Source organism: Talpa europaea (genome assembly GCF_964194135.1).
Source record: "Talpa europaea genome assembly, chromosome: 13".
Lineage (NCBI taxonomy): Eukaryota > Metazoa > Chordata > Mammalia > Eulipotyphla > Talpidae > Talpa > Talpa europaea.
Genome location: NC_140080.1, coordinates 87,550,887 through 87,577,695, shown reverse-complemented (window position 1 = coordinate 87,577,695; position 26,809 = coordinate 87,550,887). Strand labels below are relative to the sequence as shown.

Below are 26,809 nucleotides of genomic sequence, written 5' to 3'. Positions count from 1 at the left end.
TTACAGTATTGGGAATAGATGTCTGATTCAACCCCTTGAGATGATCACTTGAAGATGGGTTCCCACCTAAGGCTTCTGAGGTCTCTGCTGAAGGAGCTGGGTCTGCGTGTTGAATCGGAGGCCTCTGTGCAAACCAGTGCTCTTTATCCCATTGTTTTGTGATCTGACCTGAAAAGCCAAACTAAGGCCTGGCTTTCTCCTACCGACAGGGGCTGTGTGAATTCCAGGGAGTGCGCTAATTTTTTATATCAGTTTATATTATATCAAGCTTTTGGGACAAGTTTTAATGAGCTAAGACAAGACGCCATATTTTGGTCAGTGAGTCGAAAGTGTGTCAGCCCTGGTCTGGTTGCCCCTCATGCCAGGCCGTGGTGATGAACAGACCTTACCTGTGTCGTACCTGCCAGGTGTCGGAGACCAGGTGGTCAAGCTCATGTGCTGTGGGCTTGGAGAGAGCGGCCCGTGCCATGGTTCAGAACCGCAGCACTCTGCTCCCAGAGCTGGGGGGTGGAGAATCCCATTTCCTTAGTTGTTTCCACTTCAGGGCTAATGGAGTTAACCTGAGGGAGGGGCCCCTGCTAATTGGCCTTTACTGCCACCTGGTGGTCTCCAGGTCGCGCCCTCTGTGCCTCTCCCGCTCCTGCCCCAGCTGAGCAGTAGGTGGCTCCGGAGCTGCGCTTCTCTCCCTGGGAGCTGCCTGTTCTCTTTGCACAGGTTCGGCCTCTCTTTCTGGCATCATGCAGATCCTCCTCACACGTCTGCGCTGCTCGTCCACCCTTACACTCTCAGTAACAATCCTAGATGTGGGGACACCACGTCTGACTGCCAGGAGGGAGGCTCTTGAACCCAGGAGGGAGGCAACACATTTTGTCCTTGAATGATTCCAGGGGCTGCCCTCCTCTTGCCTTGGCCTCACTTTCATTCCCTCCCTTAGGGACTCAGGATGCTGCCTCCAGTTGTCTTGGGCTTGTTTTTGCTGCCCAAGGGTCCAGTGTAGGATGGAGGCGTGCCCTGACAGCAAGGGGGGGCCTGAGGAAGATGGTGGGCTTGTCAAGGAGGATACTTCTAGAAGGTTCTTCTTTCCTCTACGTTTGCTCTGATGACTCTTTCTCCTTAATGAATTTTTTAAGAACATTATTTTGAGGTCAGTTTAGACTGACAGGAAAGATGCCAGGCCAGTACAGAGAGTTTCCACCCACCCTTTCCCGGCTTCCCCCGATGGATCTCTGCCGGCACCAGAGCACAGCGGAAGACCCCAGTGGGGTGTGGGGCTGTCAGCTGCAGACCAGGCTTTCTTCCACTCTACTTCTTGCACCATTGCCCCTTCTCTGTAATGGGGTCCAGCCCAGGACCTTGCATTGCACTGACGGCTCCTCAGTCTCCTCTAGTCTGACAATTCTTCACACTTTCCTTATTTTTCATGACCTAGATATTTTTTGACCTAAATATTTTGCCAGTTACTGGGTCGCAGGCTCCACCTTTTGGGTTTGTCCCGACCTGCCTTCAGGGCGGCTCTTGGGCATTTGCGAGGCACCACCACTGCTGGTGCTGAGGTGCTTGGGCTAAGTGGGGTCTGAGACTTGTCCACTGTTGAGTTACTCTTTTCTTCTTTGTCATTAAAAATAACTTGGAGGGCCAACCCGGTGGTGCGGCGGTTGAGCGCTGGGATGCGAAGCTGCCCGCAGCCTCTGCGGCGCCGGTTCGATCCCCGGCTGCTCCCCGGCCACCGGAGGAGGGTCCCGCATGGCGCGCAGACCTCTCCTGCCACCCGCTGTCCCCCTCAGCAGTGTACTTCGGTCCTTCGGCCTGCTCTGCTCCCCGCTCTGGCTCTGGTGAATTCTCTCACCCTCCCGCGCTTCTGACTGTACCCAATGCATGTATAAACAAAACAAACAAATAAATAAATAAATTAAAAAAAAATAACTTGGAGAAGATACTTTGGGACTACGCAGATGTCTGTTCCTCAGACGGTTGCCCACACATTTAAGTCCCTCGGTGGATTTTGCCTGTGGCAATATTTCTGTGCTATTCTAATGATGACATTTGCTCTCTCTCTCTCTCTCTCTCTCATTCCTTCTACATTTATGCTTCTAGTGACTTTTTAGCAACTCACAGTAATATGATAAAATAGTTAGTCCATATTTCATTTCAGCAGTATTTCTCGAGCACCTTCTGTCTGCCAGGTGCTGCTCTCTGCACGATGATAGGATATGGGGGTGAATAACACAGTCATCTTTGTTCGCAGAGATCAGGGGGACGCAGATAATAATCATAATACATAAGATGATAACATGGTATTAATAAGTATGATGTGGAGAAAGCAGGTAAGGGGTGAGGGACTCAGTACATGACTAAATATTAAAACAGAAAAGAAATTTCTATGCAACATTTCAAAGAACATGCTGCTCTGTCAGGACCGTTTTTCAGACAGTCGTGCACAAAAACATTCATCTCCAGCCCATGGCGGTGGGAGGAGGGGAGAGAAGAAACTAGAAGGCATAGGCTTGTGGGGCCTGGACTCAGAGCCCACGTGCTGCTGCCTCCCTTTCATCCCAGCGCTGGAATAAGATGTGGGTAACGGATGTCATGGTTCTCCACACTGTCCACGCAGCACGCTCCAGTCACCTGCCCGGGTCTGCCAAGGTAGAAGTCGGGTGTGTTGACTCTTCCGGGCCAGCTTTTCTGTGTTGGCTCCAACTTTCAGAGGGGAGGGGGTTGAAGAGACCCATCCTGCATCTCTGGGCTCTGTGAGTCCCCCACAAGTGACACAGGGCAGGGAATGTGACACTGTCTTAGGGACTAAGAGGGGGTTGAGCACAGCGCTCCCCTGGGACCGCTGAAGAAGTGGAGCCAAGGAAGTTGGGTGATTGAGCTGAGATTGTACATCATCGGTGCAGAAGATAGAAAGGGTGTCCAGTCCGGGCGTGGGTCTCGTCACCACCATCCCGGGCTCTCACGACCCGTCACGGTGGTGCTGACTGAGCTGCACTTGTTTCTGCTGCAGGTGGTCAACAGAGGGGACCCCTATCCTCAGGAGGTGGGCGCCACAGTGCAGAGAGTCATGGATAAGCTGGGCTTCTCCAACCCCTACCGGCTGGTCTGGCAGTCCAAGGTACGTGGCTTCCACACACCTGCTTGCATCCAGCTCTCTCCAGGAGGCCTGTTTTAGGACTTCATTCTAAAAATGGTTAGATATGGTTCTTTCACACAAACTATTCTATAATCTGGGTGCTCATCGTGGGTGGGAAGAACACGGGCAAGCAGGATGGAAGGGGAAATCCAGTACCTGGTTGAGGTCCTCTAATTTCATATATCTTTAATTTTAATGACAGATATTATTATTTATATTCTCCCAGCTTCTAGAAAGACTCAAGCTTTGAGGTAGAAATACCAAGATCGATTAAAGCCGGTGGCAAGGGAGGTCCTCTCTCCTGCAGGGAGGGGTGCGTGGGCGCCCAGGGCACTGGGCTGCGTGTGACGTGGGCCAGGCCAGAGAAGTGGGACCCACTCTGCAGCCATCCTCTTCTCTCATAGGTCGGTCCAATGCCTTGGCTGGGCCCTCAAACAGAAGAGACCATCCGAGGGCTTTGTGAGAGGGGGAGGAAGAATATCCTTTTGGTTCCAATTGCATTTACCAGCGATCACATTGAAACGCTGTATGAACTGGACATCGAGTGCTCGCAAGTCCTAGCCAACGAGGTAAACGCCCCTTTTCTGGCTTTTTAGCGATTTAGTGTCATTTGCTATAAATGGGAACTTTCTCTGTGGTGAGCCAGCTATATCATTCAAAAATACTGCTCAGCACATATATTCAAAAACATTAACCAGCATAGATGTCTGCATGAACGGTGTCCTCATTGCTTTGAATCATATTTAATCTAAGTAATGCTCTGAGCACCTCAACTTAATTCCTTGTCCCCAGTGGGGAAGCACGTTCGTGCCTTTGTTAAACCAGGTGGCCCAGAGACCACTGTGGGCAACACTGTTATTTTAGCTTTAGTCACCGTGTGCTGCTTGAAAGTAATAAAGACTGCATTTCCTTAAGAAAAATTAATTAAGAGCAGCATGTTCTGTACCCCAAAATTAATTATTTGATCATCTAATCCTTTTCTGTGCCTTTACTTGGGGTTATTTTTTAATATTAATTTTTAAAATTTTTTACATCATTGTTCATTTTTAAATACTTGGGGTTATTGTACTGCTTTTCGTTGGGTTTCGAGGCACAAAGAAGTTGTCATTTAAAAGAAGCGCGTGGAATGAACAGGAAAGCAGGGGGTGCTGTGATTTCCTCAACTTCTTCAGGGCGCTCTTTTAATTAGCTGTTTGCCGATGTGTTGTGATCAATCTGATTATGGAGAAAATGCCGTCCTCAGTGTCTCATAATATAAGATGGATGTGAGTTATCATTCAGAGTTGAGAAAAACTACTGTTCACCCATCTCCTGGCTTCTGAGGGCTAGCCTGAAACTTAGTCCTACTGAGTCCCAGCTGTGTCTCTGGGAATGGTGGAGGCAGAAGGACCTAGGCCCCATCTGCTGCCAGAGCTCCTGGGCCTGGTGCCCCACACATGATTGATGGAGGCCTGGTCTCCTCAGACACTTTGCCCTCTTGGGTGGGTGGCAGGTGCAGGGCGGGGTGAAGAGTGGGTGGCGGTGAACTTCAGCCAGCACCCATCCCCACAGGTTTCCTGTGTACAGGCCAGGCATCCATCAAACATCAGTGAAGTTCGAGAGTGCCTAAAGTACTTGTCAGTAGTTCTGATAAAGAATTTATGGAAAGTTGTAATTGGCTGAAATGAGGTTCTAGGGGTGTCTATGAATTTCATCTTAATGACACCTGCTGGATCCCTCCGTGACCTTGGCTAATTGTGAGCTTGTTAAATTGAACAGACTGAACCGCAAAGATGTTTCATATTGGTATTTGGTATGCTCTGTATCTGGAAAGCAAGTTTTGTTTTGAATGGTATTCACATTCATATTATTAAACCAAGGTCACACCTTTGTAATCACGTGGATTAAGATCAGTGAGTGATAAATCAGTCCATAGTGAGAGTAAAGAAAACCGTGTAGCTGCGATTCATTTCACTCGTTGATGGAAGAATACGATGTGTTTGAAACAACTGAATTTCATTAAAAAAATGGTCTTTTTTCCCAAAAAAGAAATAACTTCATTAGTAATGAAGGACTTCGACACCTCAGAGAAATATAACAGAGAGTGGAAATCACTCAGAATCTTCTCCTTCAGAGATAAATAAATATTTTGTTAAAAATAAGTCCCTCTAAATGTGTACTCTTGTGAAATGGTGTTTTGCCCACTAAAAAATGATACTAATCTGTTTTGTAACTTTTTTCTTAAAAATGTATTAAGTATCCAAATCAATAAAGATATCTAATTATTTTTAACAAGTTCTTGGTTAATGTACATTTAAAGTGTTTCTAGTTTTTCTAGTCATAAACTGCTCATGATAAACATCACTTTATTTTTTCAATTATATTTTCTTAAAATAAATTCCCAGCAGTGGAATTTAAAAGTAGATGCATGTTTTGGGCCTCCCCTGGTGGCGCAGTGGTTGAGCTGCCCGCAGCCTCTGCAGCACCCGTTCGATTCCCGGTCGCCAGGCGAGGGTCCCACATGGCATGCAGACCTCTCCTGCCGCCCGCTGCTCCCCTCAGCAGTGTATCATCAGTCTGCCTGTTCTGTTCCCCCTCCCTGGCTCTGGTGAATTCTCTTACCCTCCTGCACTTCTGACTGTACCCAGTGCTTGTATAAATAAATAAATAAATATTTAAAAAAAAAAGAAAAGAAAAAAAGAAATGGAGAAAAGTATATATATTTAAAAAAAAGTAGATGCATGTTTTACTGGCTTGCCCTGCAGAAACATGTCCTTCCAATCTCCCTCCAGCAGTGTTTGAGAATACTGCTTGTCACACTGGTTATCCTGGTTATTACTGACTTCTGCATGAAGTTCTAGAAGACAATCTCTTTTTTAAGTCCAGATCTGTGTACTTGCTGAGCCTCAGCATTTCCCTGTGCCAGTATCCCTGGTGTTGTTGCTCACTTAAAAGATAAAGTAGCAGAAAGACCATCAGCATTGCAGAAAAGGAAGGAGAAGATCCTACCTACTTGAGTTAAGCACTAATTAGATGTTTCCCGACTATTTGGGGTGGGGGATAAGTGAGGAGAGGAAGACAGAGATGGTATTGAAACAATGCATAGATTTTGTTTTTAGGTTTTTCTATGTAAGAATATATTGAAAAGCCCAGCACAGAACTGACATTGGATTTAGTCTAGGTACTCCTGGTTCAATATACATAAAATAAAGTTACTTCTTTTGGCACCTGGAATTAAAACCAGTATTAAAAATTTACTTAGGGGCCTCCCTGGTGGCGCAAGGGGTTAAGACTCAACATATGAAGGTGTCAGCAACCACTGCAGCATGAGTTTGATACCGGCTAGGGAGCTACTCACATGGCACAGCAAACCACGCCTGCCTCTCCCACTACTCCCCTAGGCAGTGTATTTCGTTGGTCTGCCTGTTCTGCTCCCCACTCTGTCTCTGGTGAATCCTCTTGCCCCCTGTACCTCTGGTCTGCACCCCAGCTCTTGTATGCATAAATAGATAAATTAAAAAAAAATAAAAATTTACTTACTTAAAGCAACATTCTGCTTAGGTGGAGCCAGTAAAAGTATGTATGATTAGTAAGGTCAAATTAAACAAAACAAAACAAAAATCAGTGGCAAGTAGATTGGAGTTTCTTGAGATTCTATCAACAAAACCTCAAAAATGGTTTGGAAACTGAGCCCCTATGGGAGGTAGTGGGGAGGTGAAAGGAATAGAAATTGAAGAGCAATTTCTGATAAAAGAGGCAGAAATCAGCCAATGTTCCAGAACCTATGAAGTCTTTCATTTCTGAGCAGTCCGGGGGCACTCTGGAAGCCAGACTTTGAGTTGTGTTTGTGTATTTCTGTGCATGTGTGTATTTGTTTATTGGCAGTCAGTTTCTTTCTTTTTTTTTCTTTTAAATATTTATTTATTTTTATACAAGAGCTGGGCTATAGGCCAGAGGCGCGGGAGGGTGAAAGGATTCACCAGAGACAGAGCAGGGAGCAGAACAGGCAGACAACAGAAATACACTGCTGAGGGGAGCAGTGGGTGCAACAGGAGAGGTCTGCGGTGCCATGTGGGATTCTCGCCAGCCGGCAGGGATCGAACCCTCACTGCAGAGGCTGCGGACAACTTCACAGCGCAGCGCTCGACCCGCTGCGCTACTGGGGAGGCCCAGCAGTCAGTTTCTTAAAAAAAAAAAAAAAAAAAACACACAAAAAAAAACCCAGCAGGAAAATAAAATGTGTATGTGTTTTTTTCTGCCTTTTCTCATTTGATTCAGTGCGGAGCTGAAAACATCAGAAGAGCAGAGTCTCTTAATGGAAATCCATTGTTCTCTAAGGTATCTGCGGGCCGCAACCACCTGGTAGAACATATCGGAGAGTAATCCTCTGAGAAGCTCTTACAGAATATTGGTTTTCTCACGTATTAGAACATTTTGAGTTCCAATTAATTACAAAAATAAAATCGAATTCCTTATACACTGACTCCTCTTGCTTTTAGATAGTCCCACTTATTTCTACCCACTTATAACCACGTCTCATTGAAAGCCTGCCTTTCAGAGACAAGGTCTAGCAGGTGGGCTAAGAGGATTTCATTGTCTAAAAATCTCTATTTTCACTTTTCTCTACACTGAGGATTCTCCAGGAAAGGGGGATGTTAGAGAATTTGGCTCACGGCTTCGTAATTCAGATGAAGAGAAACCCCAACCCTAGTGATTATCCGGGCAGGTGGGAGGGGGAGGTGTCTGGGGACACAGCAGACTTTTGGCTTCTAATGACCCTTTGCCTCTCGTCCCTCCAGGCCCTGGCCGACCTGGTGCATGCGCACATCCAGTCCAACGAGCTCTGCTCCAAGCAGCTGACGCTGAGCTGCCCGCTCTGTGTCAATCCTGTCTGCAGGGAGACCAAGTCCTTCTTCACTGCCCAGCATCTGTGACCCCGGCTGTGGAACCCGTGGGGTGCAGGCAAATGCCCAGCCTCCAGATGCTTCTGACATGGAGCAGGATGTATTTAGAGATCAAGGAGGGAAGTTACATTAATTTATGAACATCCTTTGGGTACAAATCGTGTGATTTCTTAAGGAATAGACACCCAAATCCTTATTGAGGGTTTTCTATTTTTGTATGCCTACACAGTAAGCATTTATAGTCCCTCTTTCTGGGTAAAGCTAGTAATTTGGAATGCCTACTAAGGTATTGAAAAAAAATAACTTTAAACAATTTATCTTATGAGACGCACACCTATTTTAAATAGAGATTTTGTTTTATTGTCTGAAATCCTTCCCACGAGGGATGGAGAGTCCCCTCCATGGGTTGTGTGAGTGAGATTCATTTACAGCCTGTGTATATAGTTGTTTTTTTAAGTGAATGACGTTGAGTACATAAAATATCACTAACCTTTCCCTAAGCCGTGGGCTCGAGTGCCCGGAGGCCGAATGAGTGATATGGGCCCTTCTGTGTGGACCTCACTTTCCTCAGCATAAAGCCAAATCTAGTGCTGGTTCTGAAAATGCTTTGAGATCCCCCAGGCTCACAGCCTAATAAACGTGTCCTAGCTTTGGTCAGACCTGCTTGGCAGTTGGGGGGGAAGCTGTGGTACCAAAAGAAAGTGGTCTCTGGCATCCTGTCCCTGGGACTCCAGTGAAACTTTCCATCCAGCACCTTCTTTGTCTGGGTTGAAGGTCTCCTTTCTGCATATTTGTTTGAAGAATTATTTTAGAAGACCAACGATGTTTCATCACCTTGAATTCTTTCTTAATTGACAATTTTTATTGCAAAATTTTCTAACCATGCTATAGGGGATTTGGAAAAGAGAGAAAAGTAACCGCCCAAATGCAACAACTATTACTCATATCATTCTTTTCCTGTGGATATTTTTAATGCCATTGTAACCTTGAGTTTGTGAGTGAAAAGTTGTTCTAAAGATGTAAAATTAATGTAGGGTCAGAATCTGATCTTCTAGACTTGGATTTAAATGGATTAAAAAAAAATCTCTGCTGGATCCATAATGAATATGTAATGATTACTTTCCCTTTCCTCCGAGCAATAAAACTTTGTTCTTCAAAGAGGGTTTCTTTGATTGTGTTTAAAAGCCAGATCATAGAGTGGAAGCTTTAGGGGTGTCATAGATCTTCTATATCCAGGATTTACTACATAATAAATATCATGACATCATTAAGGTTTTCATCAGTTTGATTCATGCAGTCTGTTAAGTCAAAACTAATCCAAATTAGTTCATAGTCAAAATTATTAAGAAGAATTTACTTTGTAATACAAGAAAAGAAATGTGCCAGCCCCTATACTTAACGGTCTTCCTACGCTGATAATGACTCTGAGATTTAAGGAGCATTTATGTTTTTTTCTTTCAATTTGTTTTCTTATTAGTAGATTGTTTCCAGAGAAAGGAACAAGACACACATCTATCTATTTCTATCAGCTTTTGGGGAATCTGGGGAAGGTGGACCTTGAACCCTGAAATGTGCCTTCTTCCCCACTTAGTGGCATGATGAAGGGGGCAGCCAGCACTCACCTGCTCCTAACCCTTCTCCCTCCTTCAAGAACCTTAGGTCAGTCCCACTGCCTTGGAGTTGAATACAGATTGTGATGGTGATCTTGCAGAAAACTCCAGTTCAGGAGCTCTTGCTGGGAGGTATGAAGTTGCTAGGGAAACCTCCAAATCAACAAGTGACTGGGCTGTTTGGAGTAAAAACCTTGATTCTGAGTTGGGACCAGACCAGCCTTGGTAGTGAGATGCAAAGGGGGGTTTATTGGGGTCACTGACCATGGCATTTATTATTCTAAAAAGTGTTGCCTTTGACTTATCAACCAAAGATGGGTAAGGGTCAGACCGAGGGTGGTGTTTGATAAGATGACATTAATGATTGCTCCCTTTAAAGCTAATAGTCTGTTACCCTGTTTGTCAACTTGGAAACACAAATGTTTGCCTGTTCATTAGCCATGAACTTCTGGCAGTGGCTTCAAGATGCACTTATGTGCAGCCCCAGGTTTAATTGATGAATCAACATATACAGAAAACTTTGTAGGAGTTGTGATGATAAGGCAGTTTAGCTTGCCAGGGTTATTATAAGGTCCAGGTCCCTGAAAATAAAGCACCGAATGGAGGAACTCTTCTAGGGAATATGCATTCTGAAACTACTTACCTTTTTAAAATTAAAAGAACTTCTTGCACTTAAAGAAAATTTGCTTCATGTCAGGAGAAATGAAACTTGTTAAAAGCTTAAATGTAGATCAGTGACTTATTGGTGCCAACTAAAGTAAACATGGGGACTTTTCCTGATCAGACTTCAGATTACATGTGCTTGCTCTAACTGAGCCCATGAGCCGAATAACATGTTTCCGTAGGATTCTGTTAAATTTTTCTTTATAGTGAATATGTAAGGTATGGAGAGAAAATGGAATTTTCTGCTCCAACTTGCTCAGACTAAGTGCCAGAAGGTACATTATAATCCTAGAGAAATATTAGGTCATTTATGTCTTCAGCTGGTCTTCAAAATAGATTTTTCTTGGTGTCTTTTTTGGGGAAAATACACTGATTTGGTTGGACGAGTCTCTTAGAATAAAGTCATCATGTTTCCTTCCCCCTCAGCTAATATGTTCTTAAAAATTAAACCCTAATCTAAGGTAAGTAAGAGGGACCTTGGCTCAATGTGTTTACCCCCATATGGTGATACACCATGAGGGGGTGCTGCACTCCATGTGGGTGAGTGGGGGGGCACGGATTGGATTAAACTTGCCTGTTGCAGCAAGGCCTGCACCCTCCCAGAGTGTAGGTAATACATAGTCTGCAGGCTAGGAACTCTGCTGTGCTTTGCACTTCCATATGGGGCCTGGGCAGGGTGGGGATAATGGCCAACTTGGGTAGCTATAGCTGGAGGGCAGAGATGAAAGCTGGCAGCCATGTGTGTGCCGGGCAGAGGCTAGGCGCGTGCAGGAGCCTCTGAGCCCATCTTTAGTTCCATGTCTCTAAACTCAGCCTCGTCTGAAAACCCCCTGCTGTCAGAACACTGAAGTGAAAATAGGAAACGTGTTGAGATGTCCTTAACTGAAAAAGAATATTCAGAGTGGACACTGAAATCAGAGTCCCTAAGTGAAAACCATTCTTTTAAAAAATTATTTATATATATATTTACATCATTCTTCATTTTTATACTTATGCTCAGTGAAATAAGCCAGCAAACCATTCTTAAAGAAAGTTTCCTCAGTCTTGACAGCAACATAGGGAATTGCCAGAGGAAGACAAAAATGAATCATTTGAGTATTTCTAAAAATTATTAAATTAAAAATACTTAATCAAGGCCATGCCCCAGAAAGTCTTTGTAAATATCATTCCTAGTTTTACTCTATTTGCTTAAAAATTAAGATTCCTTTGTAGCAGGCCCCTTAAGTAACTCATCCCTGTCCACTCAAATTTCATTTATAGAAACTAACATCATAGGTTTGAGGGCACAGACCTCAAATGGATAAAATTACCGGATGGCTCAAGAAACCTGAATTCTTCCTGAATCACTGCCAGTTAACTTCGCTAATCAGGTCATAATTCTGTTGAGGTGTCTTGTGTTGACCTAGCTTTCCCGGTTAATTCAAACAGTGGCACCTGAAAACTTGATTTCTCGTTTGCTAAATTTCCTCCAGCTGGAAGAAACTGTTTATCATGGGGTGCTTTTGTGCTTCCATTTGGGGGCTGTCCAGGGCTGGGATAAATGGTCAACTTGGGTAGCTATAGCTGGAGGGTTATTATGTGACCTTTAGAAGTTGTGCTTCTGGGCCTCCCTGGCGGTGCAGGGGTTAGTCTCAGCACTATCAAGCTATCATCAGACACTGTCTGTGATATGAGTTTGATCCCCAGCCAGGGAGCTGACCCACATGGCGCAGCAGAACTCTCCTGTCTCACCCACTGCTCCCCTCAGCAGTGTATTTCAGTAGATCTGCTTGTCTGCTCCCCACTCTGTCTCTGGTGAATCCTCTCACCTCCTGCATCTCTGACCTACACTCCAGTTCTTGTATGCATAAATAAATAAAATTAAATCTTTGAAAAATAATTGTACTTCTTTGCAAAATGCACTTATTTTGGTAAGTATGAAGTATACTGTGCTAATATGACAGCGACCTTAGTGGTATTAACAGTGGAAACTCAAGCAAAAAAAGTCGACGGCGCCAATAATGTGTTAATACAGAACAGCAGCAAGGGGCTAATCAATGGGGTGGGGCACTCTTTAATGGGACCACCCTCCCTGCAGGGGCTGAATCTTGGAGCAGCTCTGGGAAGTGGTACCTTCCGGGGAACATGCTCATAACCATCTAAGGTTCCAGGGGAATAAGAAATGCTTTTGGCATGAGAATCCTATGCAGCTTTCTGTGGGGTAAAGGAAGTGGGAGACAAAAGCACCCCATGATAATCAGTTTCTTACTAGACTTTGGTAGTAGCGGCCTAGTTGTTTTTAGCTGAAATCATTAGCTTCCATTTTTAGTATAACAACTACTGGCTAAATAAGTCTACGGTAAGCCATTAAGATGATGTTGGAATTAAAAACATTTTTGGAAAAAAGCCTGGTTTGATCCTTTGTCACACGACCTTGGGCAGGAACCTGTCCCATTTCTGATGATTTCTGAATGTGCCTGGGCGGTCGGGAGGGCACCCACAGCCTCTTTCCAGGCCTCCCGACAGGTGCAACTCTCACTGTCCCAACATGCTAAGAAAAAGATTTTATAATATTTTGTATCTTTACCTCTCCCTTATTGAAAAACAAATCTATATTTGTTTTTATATATTTGACAGAAGACCTTTCTGACGGTAAAGGTCTAAAGAGTGGGGCTTTGGTATTCAGAGACAAACCCCAGAAATCTGGCTGCAGCGTTGAGGCTGCCAGAGAGGAAGGTGGATGGGGCCAGTGGCCTTTGGTGGAAGATGTGGTGTTGTAACCTATTTCTTTTTTTTTTTTTTTTTAAAGATTTATTTATTTACTCATACAAGAACTGGGGTATAGGCCAGAGGTGTAGGGGGTGAGAGGATTCACCAGAGACAGAGTGGGGAGCAGAACAGGCAGACTGACTGAAATACACTGCTGAGGGGAGCAGCAGGCGAGTCAGGAGAGGTCTGCTGCACCATGTGGGTTGCTCCCTGGCCAGCCGGGGATGGAACTCGTGCTGCAGAGGTTGCGGACAGCTTCATAGTGCAGTGCTCAACCCCTTGCGCCACCAGGGAGGCCCCTGTTGTAACCTATTTCTGAAGAGGTGTGCATTGATACCCCTGAATTACATACAATGTTGTAAATCATTGTTATTTCACTAAAAATAATGCCCCAAGAGGGGGTTTTCTTGTACTTACTGCTCTCAGACCTGAAGAATTGTCACTGGTTGAGGCCACACGCAGCCGTTGGGCTCGTTCAGGGGACTAGACACTTGTGCTCAGGAAGCTGGCAGTGGCTGTTCTTGTGTCTTGGGGTCCATTTCCACAAGTCCATTTGTCTGCTAGGTCCACCCTCATGATGTCAGTGACAAAAGAGATAGTGGTGTGAACCCAGCCCCACGGCCTTGCCAGGACAACCTCTCATGCGACATCCTCAGTCTGTTCTCTTGGTTCCAAGTTGTCCTGCAGCAAAGGGGTGGTCTTAATTCTGGGTCCTGCAGACAAGCAATTTATTTTATGTGTGTCTTTCTCAGGTCAAGTCCATGACAGAAAAGAAAAACATGACAGTAAATTCCAACCTCCTTCTAAGCCTCAGAACTAGACCAAAATAGAGATGATGCCTCCCTGGGCCACGTCACCCCTTCTGCATCCCTCAGCCCTGCCTGTGTCTCCTCTGATTCCCCTTTTCATCTTCAAGCTTCTGGGATACTTTCTGTCATTTCCGGTCCCATGTGACCCTTTGCTGCAACACGCTGACCCTCAGGAGCTGGGGCACCTTCAGGGTTTTGTGCCTGATTCCTCTGTACCTCCCATAGGTCCAGACCCAGCTGAGCCGTGATGATGCCTGATAGGTAAGGGTGACCTGGCCTTACCTTCTGGAGAGCTGAATACCCCTCCAGGCGTGTACTCAGAAGGTTGCGGTAGCTGAGAACATGAGGTAGTATTTTGAGGGTATTTGGCGGCTCGGTTACCGTCACTTCTCAAAACAATTTAAATGAATCCCCAGACTAAGGATGCGCACGGCCAAATGCTTCTGCCTGTTGTTTCTGTCTGCATTAGCACCATCTGGACCAAATTATCTCCTGATCAAGTTTCACTCCCAGCTGAGTTGTCCACAAGTGCGGAAAGAACAGAGATTGCTCAGGAAGCCAGAACAGAGGCAAGGGAGCCCCCACACTCAGCGGACCCCAAGAGAGTCTCAGGGCTAAGACTGGGAGTGTGTGACTCACACACAGCACCAAAGTGGCTCATCACACTTAGAAATAAAAATGGGTACGTGATGGTCTTTCTTTGACGCTGAGGAGGAAACAAATTTAAGTGGCCTCAAGGAAGGCAGAGAGAGCAAGTGGGTAAGGTTTGTAAATATTGAGACAGTTTTCTGAATAATATGTCATCAATTAAAAATAATATGTGCCTGACACTTCTCCAAGGAAGTTATCCAGATGGTCAACAGGCCCATGAAAAAATGCTTGACTTCACTTATTATCAGGGAATGAAATCAGAACCACAGTGCGCAGCCTCACACCTGTGAGGCAGCCTCCAGCAAAAAGGCAGGAAACAACATGTGGTGTTGAGGGTGTGAAAAGGGAACGTTTGCATTGTTCTCATTCACTGTTGGGGGGAGTGCACATGGGTGCAGCCTTCATGGAAAATGGGGTAGAGATGCTTAAAAAGCTAAAAGTGGGGATGCCATGTGACTCCTAGGTATTTAAGAAAACAACTAATTGTAAAAGATAATATGAACCCCTATGTCCACAGCAGCATTATTCACAACAGCCAAGACATGGAAACAATTTAAATGCTTTGATGGCAGACAGGGTAAGAAGTGGTATATGTGCTCAGTAGAATACCACTCAGCTATCAAAAAGATGAAAACGTGTGTTTTTCAGCAACATGGATGGGACAGTCAGAGGTAAGGACGCGAAACAAAGTCAGTCAGAAAATGAAAGTGAGTGAGGTTCTCACTCATATTTGGGATATAAACACTCAAAGAAAATGAACCAACAAATCAAAAATAATTCATATTCTGTGAAAAACATGGTGGTTATCAGAAAGGGAGAGGAAGAGGAAGAGAAGGAAGGACACTAGTACCTTGGCGATGGGTGAAATGACTTTTATTCACAGAGGTGAGGATCTATCCTGAAATTTATATAGCATTGCATGGTAATGCTATGTATAATATATAAATATATAATGTAATACTATATAACACATATTAATAGATAATATAATATTATATATAATATAATACCTGTATATTGTAATAATAATACATTAATATATTATATATCACATAATATATAATATATAATGATATAATATAATTACATAACATATGATATATAATATTATATAATGTAATAATATATAGAATGCAATAATACATAATGCATATTAATATATATCATATAAAATAATAATATATGATGCTATATATTAATGGTAACTCAATAACATTTTAATGAAAAGAAAAACAGCAATCACATCAGCTTTATCTATACAGGTGTGATCCTGTTTAAAGCAGGGGCCAGGTTAGGTTGGCCTTCTGAGACTCCCTTCTGAGTGTCTAACCATTGCTTCTCTGGGTGGTGTTTGTCTATTTGTTTGGCTTAATTTTTCTCACCACAGCTGATTCCAAGCTACCACCAGTGGTGGCAGAGTGAGGTAGAGGTGCCAACAGCTGGCTTTCATGGGCCAGCTCCATGACTGTTCCCTGCCAAAATCTGGGCTTACTATGTTCTGGAATGTTCTCTCCAATCTTCCTGTCCTGAGCAGAGCAGGTTCCTGGAGAACCTAAGAACACATGGTGTGGAAAGGGAGAGGTCAAAGGGAGATTGAGGGGCTCAGAGCCTGTGCTGAGGCTGTTGGAGCTGCCCCCCACTCCAGTGGATGACGGGATATCTGGGAGCAGCAGCCTGTGGGCAGCAGCCAGGGCTACCTGTCATGGGCGAGGGCAGCTCTACCTTCTGTGTCCTTGAATTTTTTCTACATTTGAAAATCTCTACAATTCTAAAACAGCTATTCTGTTTACCACAAAGGCAGCTGTGAATCATCAGAGACTATGCATAAAACCATGCTGCAGACTAGGAAGGCTTTGCGTGTGTGACAGGCTAGTATTAAGTTAGTATCTATGATATTTGGACCTAGTACCTAAACCATCATTTTAAAACATATTTTCCTTATTACAAATTTAAAAATTCAAAAGATAAATAAAAAGAGGGGGGAAATCAGCCATAGTCTTATGAAATTTTGATGAATCTCACCATACACACACACATACCCCACACACCACAATTTGAATTTATAAAAATATTCCCATTGTTCCTATTCTTCTGTACAAGGTATTGCTTACTGAATAATATCTCATGGGCATATTTCATTTGTCACTGCACATTCTTTTACAAAGTAGTTGTAAGTAGCTACAGAATTATTCATTGTACAGCTATGTTGTAATTTTCCAACCATCTCTCAATTATTAGAACTTTTTATTGTGTTTTTTAGCAAATATTTAATAAATATCATATAGACAAAAATCTTTGGACATATCCTCAATAATTTTCACTGGAAAGATTCCTAGAGGTGGAGTATCTGGATTAAGGGCTATTTTTACAGATTTTTTTTTTAAAGGATGAAATGGGATCACATGTACAACCTATTTATTGCTACAGTGCACTGTTTGGTGTATGTGTGTGCGTGGATGCACGTATGTATGTGTGTGTGTGCACAGGTGTGTGTGTGTGCATGAAAAACCCAATAAGTGCATCCGTCATTAGCTTGTGTTTCTTGCCTGCCCAGCAGACTGTTGCCATGTTGTTCTCCGCGGTGACTCTTCTAACCGATGAACCTTTGCTCTGTTGTTTTTTCTGGGGTTTTATAAAGACAGTGTGATGCAGAAGGGCTGAGTTCAGAGCACTCACAGAGCCTCCAGGAACCAGGGATCAATGCTCTCCTCCTGCCTTTTATGTTCCTGGTTGCCAGTTACTTTGGTCACTTGCCCTGACGGGTCACCAGTTAGCGGGAGAAGAGACAGACCAGAGAGCTGTCAATCCTTAGTCATCGATAACTTTGCACAGAGTTTGAATGTCGGGAGAAAGTTAAGTTTCTGGTTAAAACCACTTGGGGGATTCTGTGTGGATTTCACTTACCCTTTCTGGGACTGCAGGGACCCAAGCCTGCCTGTGTGGCGCCCTGCACGCCCTCCTGTCCCCTCGAGGCTCTGAGCCAGCTCCCAGAGGGCAGAGCTGTCCATCAGCACCGGGCAGGCCTCCAGCTCAGGTAACCACTGCACTTACACAATTGTCCCTTTAAGAGAGGTCAGCGGGGAACGTGTTCCTTCCTGCTTCTGTGCTCCTGAAGGGTTTCATGTCCGCAAGAATCCACTGCGGGCCTGGGCCAAGGCCAAGTTGCCCATCAATATTTTAAAGTAGCGGTGTTATAAAATTTATGGAAGACGCACAAAGGACAATTCCCTGAAGTGACGAGCCCGCTGAGAGGGGATATTGGCTAAAAGGAGATTTCCCACTTTGAAACAGTGTGAGATCAAGTGCCAAGCTGGGGAGACCCTTTGTATGCACAGAGCTGGGAGCTGGGGGAAGAGGGAAATCTGACCTGGTTTCAAATCCCACCTACAACTGTGAATTTATTTGGTTATCTATTAACAGTCTCCTGGCAGCTTACTTTTATGTTTAAAATTAAGTGCTTGATTGATTATTTTCTAGAACAGTGATGGGATGTTGTTCTATACTTAAGCCAATCCATTAGTGGGCTCTCATTACTGATCTCTTTTCCTTCCTTTCTTGGTTCATTGTGTGTGTGTGTGTGTGTGTGTGTGCGCGCGCGCGCGCGCGCGCGCGCGTGTGTGTGCATGTGCGTGTACACCTGAAGGTTGGGGAAGTTGGAGGATAGAGGAAGTCGGTCTTCTTTCTGAGAGTGGAGGAGAGCCCGGCTTCCACATGTTTCCTCTGGCTAATGTCGCTGCAGGATTTTCCAGTGTCCAAGGACAGATGGTTCATTCTTGGCACAACTCACAGATAGAAGCAGAATCCCGGAGAATTGTTTTATTATAGTGATTTCATTTTCTCCAAAGTCTTAACTTAGGCTCCTAGTTTTAGAAAAACACCTCAACTCTACTTTTGTCTGCTTTGGAAGCATCTTTAAATATTTCCCTGTTTTCAAGATTTGCTTCTGAGGATTGGGACTCAATTTTTTCTCAAATTGGGTTTATTAAATATTGACTTGGTACCAGAAAAATAACATGTGAGGCAGGGTCTCCCTACTCTTGCTCTTGGGCAGGTTGCTCGAGATTCTGGTCCCTTCAGTTCTTGGGTTGGAGGGGGGAGGGTCAGGTATGACCACCCAGACTGTGCCATTCGGTCCCTCGGAGCACACAAGCAGAGCAGGCTCTGACTTGTTCCACCTGGAAAACGCTGGAATACAGGGTCAGGGCTGACAATCGAAGGGCCATCTCTGTCTGCAGCACAGGGTAAGAGGTTGGCTGTGCAATTCCTTTAACCGCCCTCATTTGGGGGAGATGGTCCTTTCAATTTATAGGTGAGATTGGTACAGGGAAGGCAGACTCAGTCGGGGGGCAGTGAGGTGGGGCACAGCGTCCCCCCCGCTGGCTGCTGGTTGCCCTGCACGCAGAGGTCTAGCAGGGAGACCTGCCCTCGCACTCCAACCCAAACCCCAGCGTCTGTCAAGCCACGGATCACAAATATTTCCCCATGTATTTCCATGGCAGTGCAAGTTTTGTACATGTAACCACATTTCATACACACACACACAACGCGCACACATGTGTATATTGAAAGGGATAGAAATTGAAATGCCACCTTCAGAGAAGTAAAGAATCTTTCTCTAGCACATTTGCCTTGGCAAATCTGTAAATCTAGAGTTTTAACTCAGGCTGGAAAATGTCTTGGCGCCAATGCACAGTCTGAGAGCAAGAAACAGGGTTCCAACAGGGTAGAAGTACATGGAATAATTGTCCTAAAAGTAATTTCTGGAATCTTCCTAAAGGTTAAGAGCTTGAGGGTTCTAGGCTGGGGGCTGGGCTGGAGGGGGTGTAGCCACCAGCTGCCTTTGGGCCTGGGCGTTACAGCTTCACAGAAAAGGTGCCTGGATGGCAGAAGCCAAAGTAACCAACGCCTGCTGAGCAGCTCTGTGACAGCCCCTATCGCAGTGCTCCCTCTGCACCCACACCTCCTGAAAATGCACATGACCCTTCTGAGAGGAAATCATTGTTCCACCTAGAACAAAGTACCACAAACCAGGTGGCTTAAAAAAACAGTCATTCTTGCAAAGATCTGGAGGCCAGAAATCTGTCATCAGGGAGTTAGTAGGGCTATGCTCCTCCTGGGCTTCCAAGTGAATCCTCCCTTGCCTCGTCCAACTCTGTCCTTGCCTGCGTACTTCCTCCTTCCATAATCTACATAATCACTGCTCCCCTCTTTAGATAGCCCAGAATAATTTTGGCGGGGGGAGGATTCTCATCTAGTTGCAGGTTTATCAGGGAACATGTCCTCTCTATTATAGAATCTCACCTTTATGCTCAGAGTAAGGATGAGGTCACCTCCTCGTCTATCATGTGAAGTCTCCCCCTCTCTTCTTCTTGATCCCCTAGGCCCCTAAATACAGAATAAATCTCCTTGGTCTGCTCCATTATTCTTTGGAATTTAGAACCACATAAAATGTCCATATGTATATTACCAGATGGATTGTTTTTCTTTGCTAGCCCATCTGATGCTGTCTTTTTTTTTTTTTAAAGATTTATTTATTTGTACAAGCACTGGGTACAGTCAGAAGCACAGGAAGATGAGAGAATTCACCAGAGCCAGAGCGGGGAACAGAACAGGCAGACTGACGAAATACACTGCTGAGGGGAGCAGCGGGTGAGACAGGAGAGGCCTGTCGTGCCATGTGGGACCCTTGCTGGTGGCCGGGGATTGAACTGGCACTGCAGAGGCTGCGAGCAGCTTTGCAGCCCAGTGCTCAACCACTGCGCCACCAGGGGAGGCCCCATCTGATGCTGCCTTGATGAGAATTCCAGCCAGAGAAAATGCAGAGGAGTGGGGCATTTTCTTCGGAATTCCATGGTGACGGGGCCTCAGAACTGAGAATGAAGACAAATGAATCCACATAAACTGGAACCCAGCCCCATGTCCATGTACCAGCTGGGAGAGCTGAGCAAGAACCCAAACCTTGGTCCTCATCACTTAGATGAGGAGAGGAACACCACCCCACAGCTTGTTGTAAAGATGAACTGAGAACCTATGAAGAGCAGATGCATTAGTTCATGGTGGTGGTTGATACTGTGGGCTGGGAATGGAGACACCTGGACTTCAGTCCTGATGCTTCCAACTTGCCACGTGACCTCCAGTGGCTAGCCATTTTCTCTGGGTGGCCATGAAATGCATAAAGAGGGGTGAGCCAAGAGAGTGAGTCTGAGCCCTTCCAGCCACAGCAGCCCTGCACCCTCAATCTGCAAAATCTACCCAGGGACACCCTGAAGCTCTGGGCATGCTCAGTGTTTAGTGTAGCTCGTGTATATTCCTCCTGTTAGCCAGGACTGTGTCTCCAACACTGCATGGAGAATTCTGTGGCACGTTTATAAGTAATAACTGTTGCCCTGCTATCATTTGGAAAATGATTGTTTTCTATGCAAAAATGCATCATGGCTTTTCCGACAGCCAATATTTCACTGCTGAGAAGTGAATTGTAGAATTTATGACTGAAAGAATAAGATTAACAGATGGAATAGCAGGAATATAGGGGGACCCAATAAGACATCAGTGTAAAAAAATAATAACAGCACAAAACACAACAAAGCAAAAACAGACCATTATAAACCAGAGACATCCTGCAGGGGAGGAGGCGGGAGAGGGATCAGAGGGAGGGAGGGAGGAGCACAGGGGACTGAGGTGATGGTGCACGGGTCCTTGGGGAAGGAAACTCTATGGGGACTACACCTGAGGGGGTTTAAACACCAACATGGATGGCGCTGGAAGGGATCATGCTCAGCGAAATAAGCCAGAAAGAAAAAGAAAAATACCGGATGGTCTCACTCATAGCAGGAATCTAGAAAACTTAAATAAGGGACCAGGAAAAAGAATAACTATAAGAAAGTAAAAATCAAAATCAACAAACAACTATGAACCAGAGACGCTCTATGGGGGGTGGGGTGCGGGGAGGGGAGGGATTGGGGTCAAAATAAGGGGGTCGCAATTGTATGGGGAATATAAAAATAAAATTTATAATTAAAAAACCAACAATGATATAAAAAATAAAAAAGAATATAAAAAAAGAATAAGACTAGAAAACACTATTTAGTCCATGCTCCTATATCTAATTGAGATTGCCCAGAAACTAAGACCTCCTGATAGGTTAGAGGTTGTCCCAGTACCTGGACTGAGCCAGTGCAGACCAGGGCCTCAGAAGGCACAAATACAATTTGAATTTACAGATGAAGTTCTTGAAGGTCAATGAGGTGAGGTGACATGTCCAAGGACACACTGGTTCTGAGAGTGGCATTCTCTGTTTAGTCTACAGTTCTTTCTAGGGTCCTTCACTGGAAATTGCTTCTAGGTGCTGTTGTTCAGGACACACTTTTATTAAACACTGTTGTGCTAAAAATGTTCAGCTGTAGTTAAAGATAGATAAACTGTTCCTGGTGAAATTGTAATCAGATGCAAAGTTAAAAGGGAAGGAACATTGTGGAGGAGACAGAGCAGAGAGAAATCCTTCCAAATGGAAGGTCTACAAGGAGCACCTGCACAATTTCTCAGGTTCACTACAGAAGAAGACATATATTTTATTTGCCAGCTGAATCCTCATGTAAAAGAGTAAAGGCGTGTTTTTATTTTTTTTCCCATGATGTAGGTCACTGACTAGAAATTTCACTCATGCACTTATTTGGCAAAGTTCTCAAGATCATTTTCCTGGCTTCTTATCTAGAAAGGCTGGAGATGAACTTACAGGTTCATTTCAAAGTTTTTTAGGGCCTCTTTGGTGGCATAGGGGTTAAGTCTCAGTGCTACTCTGGATTCGATCCCCAACCAGGGAGCTACCCACATGGTGCAGCAGACCTCTCCTGTCTCGCCTGCTGCTCCCCTCAGCAGTGTATTTCAGTAGATCTGCCTGTTCTACTCCCCACTCTGTCTTGGGTGAATCCTCTCACCCTTCCACACCTCTGGCCTACATCCCAGTTCTACACAAAAATAAATAAAATCTTTAAAAAATAATAAAGTTTTTTTTTTTTTTTGAGAAATAAATTGTCAGGAGGAATAGGAATACCTCCAGCTCAGGTTCCCATCTGAACATTGTTTCTCTTCAATTCAGAAATTAGACTGACCTCTGGCCAGGTCACGTGGGCCAGGTATGAAAGACCTTTGCAGGGAAACATCTAATGGAGACATCTTTTCTGCAGAATGTGAACTGCTTCTGGGGACAATTTACTCTAGGACAAGTCCCAGCCCATCTTAAGCATTGCCTGCTCGCTTGGATTTTCATCCTGTCTCTGAGGATGCTTTTGGGTCCTAAAGAGGAATTACTTGGCCTCTGATGGGCCTCGAACATCTGTCCATGGCAGGCTCAGTCACTGGGTGAACCTTCATTTAGGAAAATGCTTGATTTTCAAATGGTGCTGTGGTATTGACCCGCATGTGTGTGCGCATGTGCATGCTGTGTGTGCAGAGGAAGGGCCAAGAGGAGGGGAAGAAACCAATTTATAAATCACATCTTGCAAATCCTTCTATTCTGAGTCGGTTGTAAACTCATCTCTCTGCTTCTCTCAAGCTTTGATTTATGCCTTGAGAGCACAGAGTTTGTGTCCCTCTTCTGGCTCTACATTCAGACTCAGCAGGACGCGCCATAAAAATGTGCAGTGATTTGCATGCCCTGGGCTGATTGAGTTGCATTCTTTATGTGACCATTTTTAGATGGATTGTCTCTGTGGGCCTTGGGTCTTTTGTTTTCTGGGGTTCAGAGGTTACATCAAAAACCTCCCTGCCTGCTGCCTGATGTGACCTTTGAACCCCAAAGGGCACAAGATCACAAGGCCATAAAATCAGGCACACACACCAAAGGTGACATTCTGATTGTCCTCTAAGGACAGGAGTTTAAGCTCGATGACATGCTTCAGGGTGGAGGAAATATCGAGAGTGCAAAAATGCAGGGAACATGGCACATGAAGATGTAAATCCTGAGCCAGGATGGCTGCGAGAAAGCCCCTGGGGTGGACACTGTGCAAATTGCTAAAGCGTCAAAGGCAGCTTCCTCCTGCCGACTCTAGGAGGGCAGCCGGATGGTGCAAGCCTCAGGACCTGGGACTGCTTGGTGTAAAGGGCTGCTCCTCTGTGTCACCATCATCAGGCTCATTTTCCTGTGGGCTGCCTGCCCTGGTCAGTGTGCAGGCGGAAGGATGTTGTCGGGAGATGGCTGTCATCCCATCTTAGGGAGGGCGGCCCAGCTGGGCTGAAATCCGAGCCTTGGCCTACATGTCCTGGAAGGAAGGGCTCTGTATTAGCTGCTGGTTTTGGTTTATATATATATATTTTGCATCATTTTTCATTTTTGCACAATGTATGCATTTTCATCTTGGTTGTAGTCCCCATACAATTCCCACCACCCTGTTTTGATCCTACTCCCTTCTCCCCCCCCACCCCCATAGTGTGTCTGTGGTTTATAGTTGCTTGCTGATTTTTTTTTTTAATAGAGGCATGTTTTATTTATTTATTTGTTTATTTGTTTGTTTGTTTTGTTTATACAAGCACTGGGTACAGTCAGAAGCGTGGGAGGGTGAGAGAATTCACCAGAGCCAGAGCAGGGAGCAGAACAGGCAGAAGGACCGAAGTACACTGCTGAGGGGAGCAGCGGGCGGCAGGGGAGGTCTGCGCACCATGCGGGACCCTCCTCCAGTGGCCGGGGAGCAGCCGGGGATCGAACCGGCGCTGCAGAGGCCGCGGGGAGCTTCGCAACCCAACGCTCAACCGCTGCGCCACTGGGGAGGCCCAGTTGCTTGCTGATTTTGATTTTTACTTTATTATAATTAATCTTTTTCCTGGTCCCTTATTTAGGTTTTCTAAATTCCTGCTATGAGTGAGACCATCCGGTATTTTCCTTTTCTTTCTGCCTTATTTCACTGAGCATGATCCCTTCCAGCGCCATCCATGTTGCTGCAAATTGCATGAGTTTATCTTTTTTGATTGCTGAGTAATATTCCATGGTATATATGGACCACATCTTCTTGATCCTGTCATCTATTTTTGGGCATTTGGGTTGTTTCCAAAGCTTAGCTATTGTGAACAGTGCTGCTATAAACATAGGGGTGCAGGTGCCCTTTTGATTTAATGTTTCTGTGTCCTTTGGGTAAATACCTAGGAGTGGAATTGCTGGATCCTATGGAAGCTCCATTTTTAGCAGATTGAGGAACCTCCACACAGCTTTCCATAGTGGTTGGACCAATTTCTACTCCCACCAGTAGCTGCTGGTTTTTCAAAAGGGTTTGAAGCCCTGGTTCAGTGTCTAGTCTCCAAAGAGTATGTCATTAGAAAGGAAAAAGATCTATCTGGAATAATAAAGGTCTCCTTGTGGCTGGCTAGCATCTCAGGGCAAACCAAAGCAAACATGCCAGGGAGGCATCGTGGAGCCCTGCTGGGCCCAGGCTGGAAAGTGAAGTCTCAGGCTCAGGCTCCTTGACACCAAATAAATTATCCAGAATATTCTAAAACCATAAATGAACTTCTACTGATTTATGCAGAGGTTTCCAAGGTCTTTCAAAAATGCATGCGAGGAGCATTTGCACTCCCCAGTGGCATGGAAAATGTTCCAGGGCAGCAGAAAGGAGCAGAGCCGGGGCGAGGCTGAAAGCCTGCAGCGGCAAATAAGCTGCCAGCATGGAAAAAAAAAAAGCCTGTAAACAGGATGGGGCGGGGGAGGGGTATCCTCGGAGAGATGTCAGGGTCACCCTGGATGGCACTGAGGGGAAAACCCCTGACAGGGTGACCAGAGATGTCTGTCCCCAGATGTTATTCCCCTGCCCAAGCCCAGGGGAGGAGAGGGGGTGAAAGGAGAAGTAGAGATGTGGAAATCTGAGCAAACCCCCCAAGGGCAAGGAAAGGGGACACTCTTGATCTGAAACTGGGACCAGAGGCTGTGGGTGTGAAGGTCTTACAGGACCAGGCAGTTAACTGAGAATTCTAGGCTGAACTTGAAAGTCACCTGCAGCTAAGAGATGAGGGGTCCGGGAGGCAATGGGGAGGGAAAGTGGGGGCAGACGTGCCTCTGAGGGAGGCTGGCTCTCAGTGTGATAGCTCGTTTCTTCTCAAGCTGGGGAAGGATTTGCAAACACAGAGGTGGGGTAGAGGAAGGAAGCAGTCTCTGGAATGACTAGGTTCTGTGCTTGCTCCAGGCCCTGGGCATTTGGGGATGGCTCCTGGGAGGAGCTGAGGAACTAGAGTAAAGCTCTTGTCTGTCTCTATTTCGTAGAGCATATGGGTGGGGGGAAACCAACACTGAGTCTCCAGTGTTTGAGGCACAGGTGTCCTTGAAAGATGGGGTCCTTGTAGGGATCTCCTGTTTTCTCTGAACAGCTGCATGGCCTGTCACCAGCTCCCCCAGAGGTCAGAGGACCCCAACTGGGTCTGTGTGGATTTGGACTAGAGGCAGTTGAAGCCCTTGGGTTTCTCTGGTTTGCTTGACTGAAAAGGAAGTCTTCCTGTGGGTAGGGGGAAAATCCCCACTACTAAAGAGCAGTGACAACAGGACAATTTGGATTGGGGAGAGCTGCTACAGCAGGTTGGGGACAGAGCAGAGATCACTTTGTGCTGGGGCTGGCTTACCCAATGGAGAGGGGAAGGGGCTCCTTCAAGCCCCCACATCTCTGGTTACCTGGTTTGTGGGCCTTTAGTACACTGTCTGCCTTCTGCGTCTGTTTGAAGCCTACCTTTCATCAAAAGACCAGGTTAAATCCCTCCACCTTCAGGAAGTCCACCAGTCAATCAATGATTTTTTTCCTTTTGATCACATGCAGGACCATTTGATCAGTGTGTATTTTGCTTGGTTTCCTGTTGTCAGTCCAGGCAACTGTGTATGGGCTTGTGTATTTAGATGTGTGTTTCCCTATTTCAACATTTAAACCCCTCTGCAGTTCGATTAAAGGCTCTTCCAGAGCAAGAACTTCATCTTTCCTCTCATTCTCCCCTCTCTCTAAAAATAGTTCTTGGTTAATTGAGGTATTGACTTCTTGGGTGTACCACATATCTGCCTTTGATGGACATTCATTTTATTAGAAGCTTAGTGGGAAAACGATGATTAAAAATCCACTCCAGCATCCCGTTAGAGAGCTTCATGCGTCAGTGGGTGTGTAGACTAGACACACAGTGAAGAGCACAGTCCCAGGTCAATTCCACGCAGCACACAGGGCAGGGGTCTGGGAGAGTGCTTTGGAGGAATTGTTTTTTGATGGATTTGTAGAGTAAATTGGGCTGGAAACAGGGACTCTGACACTGGGAAGAGTCTGACTTAAGTGGATTCTGATTCAAGAGTTGCAACCAGACAAA

General features: G+C 45.3%; 1 protein-coding gene across 4 annotated transcripts in view; it reads left to right on the top strand.

The window, feature by feature from the left end:
* FECH (ferrochelatase) overlaps nucleotides 1-8,043 on the top strand; it is a gene marked incomplete at both ends in the record, with an annotated part of 28,349 nt that extends 20,306 nt beyond the window's left edge. For 3 of the 4 annotated variants that reach the window (XM_084251858.1, XM_084251861.1, XM_084251859.1), the window contains 4 exons: nucleotides 3,005-3,112; nucleotides 3,535-3,699; nucleotides 7,388-7,447; nucleotides 7,909-8,043. In XM_084251858.1, coding sequence (XP_084107984.1) covers nucleotides 3,005-3,112; nucleotides 3,535-3,699; nucleotides 7,388-7,447; nucleotides 7,909-8,043 — 468 coding nt within the window. The remainder of the gene's footprint in view (nucleotides 1-3,004; nucleotides 3,113-3,534; nucleotides 3,700-7,387; nucleotides 7,448-7,908) is intronic. The other variant, XM_084251860.1, reaches the window with a different exon arrangement.
* Nucleotides 8,044-26,809: the final 18,766 nt, after the last annotated feature.